The sequence below is a fragment of the Parus major genome, chromosome 2, assembly GCF_001522545.3.
Source record: "Parus major isolate Abel chromosome 2, Parus_major1.1, whole genome shotgun sequence".
Lineage (NCBI taxonomy): Eukaryota > Metazoa > Chordata > Aves > Passeriformes > Paridae > Parus > Parus major.
The window spans coordinates 21,055,708-21,068,307 of NC_031769.1; the positions used below are offsets into that span (position 1 = coordinate 21,055,708).

At 36.2% G+C, this 12,600-nt stretch overlaps 2 protein-coding genes across 2 annotated transcripts in view; both read left to right on the plus strand.

The window, feature by feature from the left end:
• The window catches only part of LOC107215556, a gene marked incomplete at its 5' end in the record, with an annotated part of 821,761 nt that overhangs the window by 144,655 nt on the left and 664,506 nt on the right, over positions 1 to 12,600 (plus strand). The window lies entirely within an intron of this gene.
• The window catches only part of RUNDC3B (RUN domain containing 3B), a 50,532-nt gene that overhangs the window by 24,472 nt on the left and 13,460 nt on the right, over positions 1 to 12,600 (plus strand). The window contains exons 7-8 of the mRNA XM_015615759.3: positions 689 to 857; positions 5,607 to 5,764. Of these exons, the coding sequence (XP_015471245.1) occupies positions 689 to 857; positions 5,607 to 5,764 (327 nt within the window). The remainder of the gene's footprint in view (positions 1 to 688; positions 858 to 5,606; positions 5,765 to 12,600) is intronic.

Consider the following 12,600-nt stretch of genomic DNA (forward strand, 5'->3'; position numbering starts at 1 on the left):
TCCTCCTGTCACTGGGCACCAGTGAAAAGAGTTTGGCGACATCCTCTTGACACCGGCCTTTGGGATATTTATATGGATTGATGACATGCCCTCTGTCTTCTCTAGATCAAATAAATTCTTGTCTTTGAGGCAGATGTCTGCATTCTCTAGCATGCATTGATTCTGGAAGATATTTTAACAATGAGTCTTGCTATGTAGGGAGATACATTCTGTGAAGTAACAGGCACAGGATCTTTGCTATAAACATAGATACACATTCTGATTTAAGTTTATCTAGATTTAACATAATAAAAACCATTTTTTAGGGTTCCTGCTTTTTTATTTTTAAGAAAAATCTGGTTTTAGATACTGCACTTTGCCCTGAATTTGTGCAGAAAAGGTTAAATCATCACTTCCTTAGATAGCTTATTGTAATGCTATTTACCCTTAGTACTTAGCAAAGTAGCCCACATACAGTTATCTAACTTGATGAAGATCACAAGCAAATTTTTGCCCATTTTTTCGGTGGCTATAGAAACAAAAGCTTGAAATACAAGTTGTGTTTAGTAATCCATCATATTCCAACATTTCAGGGCTTTTTTTTTTATGTTTGCAGAGCTTATTTAGAAATGCAATGTTTCAATTTAGACCAGAATTTGCATTTTTATAAGCACAGTTTTTGACTTGGCTAATAAATATGATTCTTCAGTTCTGACAGTATCAGCAGTGATGAAGAAGAGCTAAGAACGCTGGGCAGTAGTGGCAGTGAAGGCAGTACTCCAGAGAACATTGGTCCTCCTTTCATCACAGATGAAAACAGTTGGTACAACAAATGCAAAAGGGTAGAACAGAAGTACCGGCTTGCATTGGAACAGAAGGTAAAAGATTAGTTTTGTGTGGGGGCTATGGAACCAAAGCTCATCACCAGCCAAATGGTGACATATCCATCTAACTAAAGGCAGGAAAATGTATTGTTAGATATTGTTTAGCTTCATGTAAGTGGTCCTAAATTTTATGATTCTCAGAGTATCCAAGCATCTTTACTCCCTGATTTGAGGGAAAAGAGGCTTGAGAAGTTGGGGAAGAGAATTGCAGTAATTCAGAGCTCAGATTTCACAATCTGATGTAGAAGTTTTGGCTTCTTTATCCAATCTTGGAGTTACAGACACTGTATCTCTAATGCTGTTAGGTTGTGAGCTTGAAGTTCACATGAATTTTCTCTTCCTTAGAAGCCACAGATTTTTATTGTTGTAGGTAGACTGACAGTTGAAGGCTTTTATGATGATAGTGATGTTAAACTTTAACACTTAGTCTTAAACTAAACAAAAAGGATCAGCAAAGTAATCCATTTAGATGAAAGGCAAAACTCAGTGAATACTGAGATGGGTTTTAGAAAATAGTTTTACAACTTGATTGAAGGAGAATGGGAAAGGAAAACACGAAAGGATGTGTTTATGTTGGATTTTAATTTAGGCAGCATATTGAATGTAATTATAGAAGCCAAAGGTAGGTTTTCCATCTACATCTGACATACCTTAAAAGTGAAATGAAATATGTGTCCAAACCTTTTAGCAATTTAGGATTTTCATATTAGCATTTCATGTTTAATATTAGCATATTACAGCTACAGTAATTAAAATGCATATTAGCTACTAGAGAGGGAAGAGGGCAGACTGTTCACACACACTGAAGAAATAGTGCACAAAGAAAGGAGGGGTCAGGAAAAATTGCAGGAAAAAAATTTAACACCTGGTTGAGTTTTTTAAAATAACTATTAGTATTTTTAGTATCCTATTTTCCTAGAGTAAAAATCTGATTTTTATGAAACTCTGAATAGAGTAAACCATTTGAAATGCTGGGGCCACACAAGGGTGCTTGGAGGTGCAATTATTTCCCTGAATATGGAACAGGTAGAATCAAAATTGGTTTATTTTAATGCACTTGAAAGAACATAGCTAGTTTTTCTAAGTAACAGTGGAATAGTCATATCTACTTTGGAATAGTAGATATTTAATATATACTTACATATTTTTTAATTATGCATACAATTATTGCTTTTGTATTTTGGGTCTCTTAGACTTCTTGTTTTTGAAATATGACCTGAACTGTTGCATCCAAGTTGCTGGTCCAATCTTCTCAGCTGGTATTTTATTACTTTCCATATGGAAAGATCTCATGTTCCTGGGGCCCTCTCTTTATAAAGCAAAATATGCTATTCTAAAGGAATCTCTTCAAATATGTAAATGAAAACTTTTCTCTTGAACCACTGGAAGGAATTCTCATCCTTGCCAGACAAAAACATAGGATCAGTTTGAATGCACGCTTTTCCCCACCATGAGGAGAGTGTTGTCGGTTCTGTAGAAGCATTGAAGAGAACAAAATAGGGGCATGTGTATTTTTCTTAGTACCTCCAAATGGTTCATTTCCAAGGATACTCCATCAAAGTTGTGACATACATGTGTAGAAAAAGTACTGAAACGTGTAGCCCACATCCACAGTCAGAATCACTAGGAACCTTTATGTCTACATAAGCACAAGGGTTGTCAATGGCTGTAACAGCAAATGGTGATTTTGGTTTATTCATGAGTCTAAGATTTGGAACCATTCCCATTCCATGGAAGTTATTTCTGGTAACAGTCTCTTAATGAATTGCTAACTTCTATAGGTAACTAATGTAGGGGTGAATTTAATTCAGTTTTGGGATAAATCTTTGGAAAGTTTGGTGCATTTAAACAATTTTCAAAATGGTAGCTACTCTGACAGCTGTTGACACTTTCCTAGTTGTCCTCCTTTGGAATACCTACTTGGAATTGCAGCAGCAAAATAACTATTTTTTTCCTGCAGTCAGAAAATTTTCTATTGTTTTCATTTGGGATGTGCCTGTCAAGTTTTTATGTTTCACTTCAACTTTATTGCATCTGTTCTATTACAACTTGAACAAATGACCATTAAGATGGACTAGGTAATAGTGCTCCTTTCCCAAGTGTTTCTGTCCTTTCCCTTTTTTTACAGTAATATGTTGCACCAACAACTGAGTTGCACTCAGTGCAGTAGGTACCAGTTAATCAGAGACTTTTTATTTGAACAAAGGGGCTTTCTGACATTCTGTGTGTTGGAAAACTTGGTGTGTGTAACAAGAAGACCAAGTTAAAAATAATGTCTTTAGTAACTGATACAGTAGGTTCTGGTGGATCCTAGTTTTGCTCTATTGTCGTTCATCTTGCCCAAACAGTGATAAATTCCTTTTGTGCCTCCCAAGTAAGTATGTTTGCTGCAGTCATTAATAGCACCCAGTTACAGTGTGACAAGCAACTGGATTGCAGCTAAGATAAAGGTCTCTCTTCTGAGCCATTTGAGAGTTACCACAGGGTCAGGTATCACTTCAGCAAGCTAAATCCTAGCATTGCTTTATTGGATTGACCAAGGCTCCTTGGTTTTGACCAAGGCTCCTTGGTTATCCTACTATCCTCTCTTGGGTATTTGACCAAAGCAGATGTGCAGGGAAGAATAAACAAAAAGCACACCATTATGCACCACTTCTTCTAATGCACTCGTGGCCAGTGTATATCAGCTGAGGGGCTGCCTGAAGCTAAAAGGTTTGTCTGTGTGGTAATCTGTGATAGATGTCTCTTCCAAATACTTGTCAAATATCCCCTCAATCCCATATAAAATTTCACCATCCAAACAATTTTTTTTTGGCAAAGCATTCTGTGAATTTACCGTCTGTTGTGTGAAAAAAGCCTCCTGTTCTGTCTTTTGAATCTGGCTCCTAGGAGCTTGATTTCATGCAGCCTAGCTCTTGTTTTTTGAAAAGTTAGGAATTGTCTCTTCCTTTCTGCCCTGCCCAGGCCACTGGAAATATGATGACTTTGTCTTTTCCAAGTTGTCTCTTGTCCAGATCAATGAGTCATACTTTGCACATTTGTTATTTATATGGGAGTTACTCCTTTCCTGTTCTGGAATGGTTTAAGCTGTTCACTTTTGAGTAGTAAACTTCTGAATTATTTGTGTACTATTTATACTGGAATTTTAAATGCTTTTACTGATGGGATGTGCATCTCTGTGTCATTATAGATAGAGGTATTTATGTACATAGGATTAGGTTTCTGATAGTGGTGCTTCAGGTCTGAAATGTTTCTGTAAAATGGTTTGATTTTTTTTGTTTTGTTGTGGGTTTTTTTGTGTTTTTGAGAGGCAGGAAATTTGATATGTTGTAACACATCATTTGTTACTTTTGAAGTGCTACTTAGAACTCCAAGGAATATTTTAGGAGTCAAAATAACAGTTGTATTTGGTGAGGCAGAACTAGGCATACTGAAAAGCTCTCAAGATTCCTTGGAATTTGTACTGAAACTAAAAAGTCCCTATCAAACATTAATCTATCCAATGGCTAGAACTATATTTAACTATAGGATCACAGAATAGTTGTGGTCAGATGGCATCTCTGGAGATTGTCTTGCCCAACTCCCCTGCTCAGAATAAAGTAGACTAGAGTAGGTTTTCAAGGCCTTTTTCAGTCAGGCTGTGAATATCTTGGGGATACACATTCCCCAGACTGTCTGGACAACCCATCCCAGTGTTCATTTAATGAGGGAAAAAGGAAAGAGGAAAGAAAAGTTTTCCTGTAATTTAACTAGTTTTCTATATACTTGTATTTCAGGTTGTGCCCATTGCCTCTTTTCACCAGCTGTCACTTCTGAGAAGAGTCTGGTTCCATCATGCATACACCCTCCCATTAAACTCTGATGCACATTGATATAATTATTTTTCCTTTTTCCTTTTTCCTCTTCAGCCCTTACCTGGGCAATCCCAGCTCCTTCTGTTTCCTTTCATACCAGAGATGCTTCAAACCCTTAACAGTCTTTGTGGTGATGAATTACACTAGTAGCATTTTGTTACCAGCTAATGTGAACCTGTTTTCTTAACAGGAGTTGAGAACAGACACACCTATTCTGTGTCTCTGAAAACTGCCTTGTTTTTAGTACCTTTTTTAAAATGTGGGCACTTAGAAAACAGTTGCACATTTTTCCACAGGTTTCGAAGGAATGTGCACAATTTTATGTACTGTAGACTTGCTGTACCTGGTTTTAATTGACAATTTCTAAGAAGTTACTAACATCTGACATGCTGGAACCTTCTTTGTCATTTTAACGTGTGATTCAGAAGTTCAAAGAAACTTTAAAATAAGATTGGATATTTTATTCATGGTAATTCTGGATCACTTTCATTAACTATAAAGAACCATGTAGATATATTCTCCTCTTACCCTTGTGTATTCACAATGTTCGGCTGTAGAATTCTGATCTTTTTCTTGTACTCATGACAGTTGTTTTTTAAAGATGAATTAGTGTTTCATGCTGGTGGCTTTCCTGTCTTGTTTTTTCATCCATTTTTCTACTCCTGTGCAAGAATATAAATAAATAATGATTTTCCTGTTACCTATTAGGAAATCTCAAACTAATCTAAAGTCAATTTTCTAGTCTTTTTAAAAATAAATAATTAACAAGACCTACAGCAAACCCAAAGTAAAATCATATACATCATAAAGCAAAAAATATCAACATGCATAATTAAAAGTGGTTTTGATAGTGTGTTCTTTAAAGTTTTCTAATTACTTACATTTTCAGGGTTATCTTGAAGAATTGGTTCGACTCAGAGAAAACCAGCTGTCTGAATCTGTCTCACAGAATAAACTGCTGTTACAAAGAATTGAAGATATGGATCTAGCCCATAAAATGGAGAAGGAGCAGCTGGAATATATCATTGTGGAACTGCAAGACCAGTTGTAAGTTAGCATAATGGAGAAGCATTGCTAGAGCAGTATTACTTAAATTATTTAAGTTATATAACTATACAATATGTAGTTTCTGAACCTATGGAAATGAGTCAACATCTTAAAGAAATTTATGTATTTTGTTTTTGGTTTTTTTTCTGACAAGCCTTAGATTTGGGAATGGTTCCCTGGAAACTGCGGTAGTGTAAAACAGAATAATTCTGAGATTAAATACTTAATTTTTTTTTAGATCTGAAACAGCTTACAGTAAACTTGCTTAAATTTTTAAAAGGTTTTTATACAACGTTCTTTATATTTTATTACTTTCAGTTTTAAGACTACCCCTGAAAGCATTGAAAACAAATAACTTTTGAAGATGATTTTTTAAAAGTTAGGCAAGAGAGGGTAAAATATATATTTATTTTCTTTGGCTAGATGTTAATTTATTTGTGATGGCTCAGACAGAATAGAAGTTCATCTGGTAGTCCTAAAACAATTCAAACTGGAAAAACAGTTCACTATCACACTTTCTTCAATGCAAGTCAAAATTCTATAACAGAAGAAAGCTTATTTTTTATTAATAGCATCTGCGATCTCTAGTATGATAAATATTTGAGTACCGTATGGTCATTACACAGTTTATCCTCTCTGCCCTGTCTGTTGGGTGGGGAGGTTCTCTCCTTTGCAGAGACATTCCCACCTTGGATGGGTCTCTGAGCAGCCTGGTCTAGTGGAAGGTGTCCCTGCCCATGGCAAGGTGTTGGAACAAGATGATCTTTAAGGTCCCTTCCAACCCAAGCCATTCTGTAATTCTGTGTTTGAAGACTCAGGCAGATGGAAGACTCACTGTCTGGTGGTAGGTTGCCATGAAATTGCCATAGGGTGCACCTGCAGCAGTCGAATGTTCTGTTCATAACAAATATAAACCAAGTTTTTTTGCCATAAATCTGGATTAATTTATAAATGTATGAGCCCTGGAGTAACATGGCAGCCATCTGAGATCTTTGAAACAATGATAAAGAGAGTAGATGAAGACACCATCCAAAAGGATCTTTTCTACATAGTACTTCAAGCTTGTAGGCAAAGCTTTTTTTTTTTTTTTCCTGCTGCTCTCTTTCTCATGATAGATCATTTTATTGCCAGTGATTAAAACAGATTTTATGAAAATGTTCAGAAGTATGGAATTGGCATTTTATTTAGGCCAAATGCAGAATTGAGTAAGAAAAAAAATGTTTTTCCAAGTTTTTTTTCCCCCCTCTGATAGACTGCAAGTTTTTGAGACATACCTGTTCTTGAATTCTTCTTTGAGCTTACTGATATGCCTAATGATTCATGTTATACTGCTTTGGCATCCCTGGTTATTTGGAGGAGGTAGGGGAAGGTGTGAACTCATTTAAACCAACTCTGATACTGGAAATTTTGAAAGTTCATACCTGCTGTTAAATTTTAGCTGAGATATATGTAGTCAGATTGTTCTGAAGATCTTGGTCTTTCAGGTTTGATTTTGTTTGATGGCTTTAATATGTAAAGGCTCAAATTGTGGAATAACCTCTGTTGTATCTTGACAGTGTTCTTGTATATCTGTTTGTGAGACACTGCAGTCAGGAAGTCTGAACTGTGTAATTTTACATTTTTATTGTTGTGAGTGCAGTGTGCCTGTCAGATGAAGGAAGGGAAGAAATATTCCTAGCAGGTTTCTAATGGTCAACATCAGTCATAATTAACTTATTCTAATGAAATTTGGTATTTGTGTTGGGGTTTTTTATTCCAACCAAAGGTGACCTGGCAGCAGAATGTGTTGTATCAGTAATGTGTCTGTAATGAGGCATGAGTTTTGGCCAACTGCTTTTTATGGTCCAGCCATTTTAGAATGATGTTAAAGTAATACCAAAACTTAGTGTTTTGTTACGCTACCATTACTAGCATTTTGAAGTAGTGAATGTATGCTGTAATCTGAGTTCTTCATCAGCAGATAAGAGCAAGTTTGGGACTGTAATTTGGCCCAAGGCATACTGCATTGCTGTTTGTAAAACACTTTGGGATCTGGTTTAGGATTGTTCGCTGTGTAATTGAAACTATTATAAATAAACATTCTATGCTTTTGTTTTAGTGATGCTCTTCTATTCTACTGGCTGCTGTTCTTAAGTTAGCAAGGTCTGGGACTCAAAGCTTCTGTTGAGTAAGGTTTCATTGTGGTTTCCAAAATGGTATTTCACAGGCTTGCAAAGCAAAGTGTTTTATGTATCTTGTCAGTGGACTTGACAGAATCTGAGTCTATATCTATTTCTGCCTTCCCCCACCAAAATAAGAAATGTAAAGTAAGGAATAGAGACCTGGCTTTATTGACAGTACAGACTGTTCTTGTTGCTGACTTAGAAACCAGTTAACCCAGGATCTACAGATCAACAAAGCCTTCAGGTTAAAAATTAGATTTCTTACACAGAAACTTTTCTGTATGCATGTTTACTAACAGGGTTTGCTGCAAAGCATGAAATAAATATGGGAATAGGAGGTCAGAAAAATTTGGAAAGAATTTTTCATTTACAGCTGCTATGCCTCATATTCTACAGTTTTCGGTATTCTTTGTCTCACACACTTGAATATTCAAGCTATAATGAACTACATAGTTTCCAATTTAGTTAAAAGCCATTTTACAGATCTCATGAATACCAATATCTGTAAAATGGTGAAGCTGAAAATTTATCAATTAGTTATTCACAAAAGAGTAATCTTTTTTGTGTCTCTCAGCTTAATTGAATTTCTTAGCAATATGCTCAGCCATCTGGGGATTGGACCTCTTACTTTGTTGGCATGTCAAATCAAGTTAGAAAAGTGAATATGCAATAGACAACTTGATTATTAGTTCAGCACATTTAAGCTAATACACAGCTCATCAGGAAGAGTGTTCTGACTGGACATTGGGAAACATTTCTTTACCCAGAGAGAGGTCAAACACTGGAACAGGCTGTGAAGAGGTGGTCAATGCCCCCAGCCCATCAGTGTTCAGAGGCATTTCAGTTGTGTGAATTGTAATAATGATGAGCCACTCGGGGCCTTCATGTGTTTCTTCAGGTGTAATCACTGTGATGTGTTTTTTCCTAGGACTTGTTGTAGTTGAACACTACAGAACAGTGCATTTGGCTCCACTCTTCCCTAAGAATAGTGTATTTTTACAGTGAGGATGAGGCAGTTCTAAAGGCTTTAAAGTACATAAAAACAGCAGCTCTTAAGTGCTTGAAAATAACAGCTCACAGGAGGACAGCCAGGAGAAGCCTATGATCCATGGCATGCCTTGATGAAGAAAATAGTTTGAATTCTGTAACATTCAAATTGTGGAATTGTAATTTGGAGGGAGAGAGATCCCAGATCATCAAGGAACTGCATCCTGGAGTATTCAAAATGTACAGAGGCAGACATTCCTTCCTCCTCTATGTTTCTGCAAAGAAATGTTTAATGTCTCTTGAAGCACAGAGAGACATTTGATCACACACCCCATTAAGAGAAAAATTCTAAGCACCCCCACAATGTAGGTATAATTATTTATAAATTATATAAACATTCTATTGTGCTATTTATTTACATTCTTAAACATACAAAAATACAAATTGAAGAGTATACGATAAAGATGAAAGAAACAAAATGTTACATTTAAAAGAAAATTTATAGCAGTACAAAAAGGATTTTTTTTCCAGTACCCCAAGGGATTATCTTCTGCATCTCACTTTAAGACCATTGCCTTGAAGGACTAATTAGCTCAAAGATATGACTGGGCAAAATCTGGAACCCCTGGCCCACAATATCCTTGCATTGAAACTCTTTAGCTCAGCTTGAACAGGCTTTTTCCCCCCTTAGGGTGATTCCTAATCTTTTTTATGACTAACACACTGCCTGTGTTACAACAAACTCTGATTTTATTACTTTAAAGTTCAGATTCTGCATCTGAAATTGATATTTGTATACGTTAAATATTGATGTATGATTACGAGAGAGATTCCATCAATTTCCTGATTGGCTCATTTCCTGCATATTGATCTCACTGATGTTATAAAAATTGATCTCACTGATGTTATAAAAGTTGATCACTTTAACATAGAACATCCTTTTAAACTAGGTGAAAGGAAAAAAGAAAGCATTGTATGCAAAACAGAAGAACTCTCAAAATGCTTTAAAAGTTTATTCTTCTCCTTTGATTTTTGCTGAAATGAAAACAGTGATTTGCAGTATGTTTTGGTACAGCCCCTTTGTCCTAACTGGTGTATTATTTTTATCAATTTATCACATTTATGTGAAATTTATTTTGTAAATTGAATGACTATGCTGTATTTTATACCACTCTGTTCTTTATCTCCCTCTACTGTTTCTTCCTAGATCCTCATCTTGATATGGTGTTTTGTGGAGGGAAGAAAAGTTGGGGGAGAAAAAAGTCAGTCTTCCATGTTTGGAATTTTGTTACTGGTTAAGGCACAGATAAGATAATCATAATTAATCAATATAAGATTATCACAGATAATCAAATTAAATTGGAGGGAGACACATACTGATTTAAGCTTGACTGCAACTAAGAAATTTTTTTTGTGTGTTGTTAAATCTTAAAGATAGGTTTAATTTGTCTGGCTGTTCCTTCAAAATTAATTCAAAATTATTCTTTTCAAGGTCCAAACTGCTTTTCCTCCATTTTCTATGACTTAATACAGCTTAACTTTTTATTATATTAATACTTAATATTTTAATATCCAGCAATACTGCATTTTCTATCTGAATAATACAGATGTCTTTGTAAAGACAGGAAATGGCAGTGTGCCTGCAACCCTGAGCAGCTGGTTTTTTCTCAGTCATACTCTTTAATTGCAGTCAATGTGCTGTGTATGCCTTCACACCTGAGGTGTGCACAGCCTGTCACGCTTCCCTCTTTTCCAGGCATTGTCTGCTGGAGTATTCTGTCCACACTTTTTCCTCTATGTTAGCTCTGCATGGAGCTCAGGGTAATGCTCCTTGCCTTTCAGAAAGGTCCATCAGCTCATTTTCTCTTGAATGTAGCACCTGAATGCAAGTTCTGTGAGCAGTGTGCAGAGTAAATTCAGATATGTTTACCTCCAGGCAAAATTAGCTTTTCTGTTTCAAACACACCATGTCCTACCAGATCTATTATGGACTGTGTAAAGGAAGGTACGCTGTGTTCTCTGTAGCAAAGATGATTTCTTTTCAATGAATGGTCATGCCCCATTTGGTTAAAAAACTTGCTTATGAAAATAATATCTCTGCTTGTCCTCACTTTGTCAAGACGCTCTGGAGTCTGCAGCGTTCTGCCTGTGAGCAGGCAGGGGAGGGTCAGAGAGGAAGGCACAAAGCTCTAGAGGATGTAGGCTGTAGCTGTGCTGTCAGGAACAAAGCAGAGAAAAGCTTCTCCAAGAAAATGGAAGCAGGAGGGTGTGAGCAAAGGCTTTGAAGTCTAGCTTGTGTTTTGTGTCTCCTTATGAGTAAAACTTTAATGTGGGTTGCCTGGCTTTGTAATCCTAGCTCAAAACCTAAATCATCTGGAGAAATAGGAAAGCTGGATCAATTTTTTAGCCCTTTTGCCTTCATTTCAGATAGTCCTCTTTTTTCAAAGAAACTGAATTCCTCAACTGCTTAAGTACAGTAAATCCAATTTGTTGCAGCTGCTTTATTTCCTCACTGAAAGGAAGTTGAAGATTTAAAATTTAATCTTTGATCTTGGCAAGTTTCTTTCCTAGAATGTGAAAACTGAGAATACTAATCCTTCCCTTTTAAAGCTCTCATGGATCCTGCTATCAAACTCTAATTCACATTAGCCATGCTTTTACTTGTAATGCTTCCTGACTGTCCTCTGCTTCTCCCTCAAATTTGAGCAGCAGTTTGAAATCCTTAGTATTGCAGTCTGGTTGATTTTCAGGTCCTTCTTTTTTCAACTTGTCTGTGTGTGTTTGAGGTTTTTTTTACAGCATAGAAAAAATATTACTTATTCGAGAAATGTTAAAACTTGTTTATGCAGTGTTTTGAAATTTGTTTTTGTGTAATTTTTTTTCTTTTCAAGTTTGCTGCAGTATTGTAATCCCATTCTGTTTTACAAGGGTGTGAGTTGAGAAGCAAGAAGGGAAGTTCTGTTTTTAGTGAGGTGGAAAGCCAAGAAGACATGGGTGTTTCCTTTTTTGCAAATATAACTAGGAAAAGTTCAGCTGGGCGTAGGACATAGACAGAGAGACTCCTGCAATTCAGAGAGGAACATACAGGGCAAGGTACAGAACTATGCACAATTAAACAATTTGCAATCAAGCCTCCAACATGATTATTCTATTCTTAGAATACTACCACAGAATCCACATGGGTTTATTGTGCAAGGGGAAGCCAAGTTCCTGGGTTGACAGCAGCCTAAGGAAAAGTGCTTACTCTAAAAGATGCAGTAGATAGGGGAGCATTTATTTTTAAACCCTCACATTTTAATATCTCATTCTGAACTATTAAAAAGGAGGGTTAAAAGGTTTATTTAAAATAAACCTGAACATTGTAAAAAAAAGTTTAAAGCTTTTGAAGCTATTGGTGTCTTCAAGGATGTGTTGTAATTTTTACAGCAAAATGTTTTCTGGCTCCAAAATGAAAAATACTCCCTTTTGTGAGGAGTCTGCCTTCTGCTTCCTTCTTTCCTGCACTCCCCTTGGTGTGTTAGAGACCCAAAGGGACTTTTCTTTCACTATTTTGTATACTTAACGACATTAGCATGGCAGTGTGTCCCCTTCTAGGAGTCTAATATGTAATACTAACATTTGTTTTTGTAGTGGCATCTTTTCTCTTTTCTCCCATAGCTTCACTTCTATGGATAAAAGGCAGTGCAT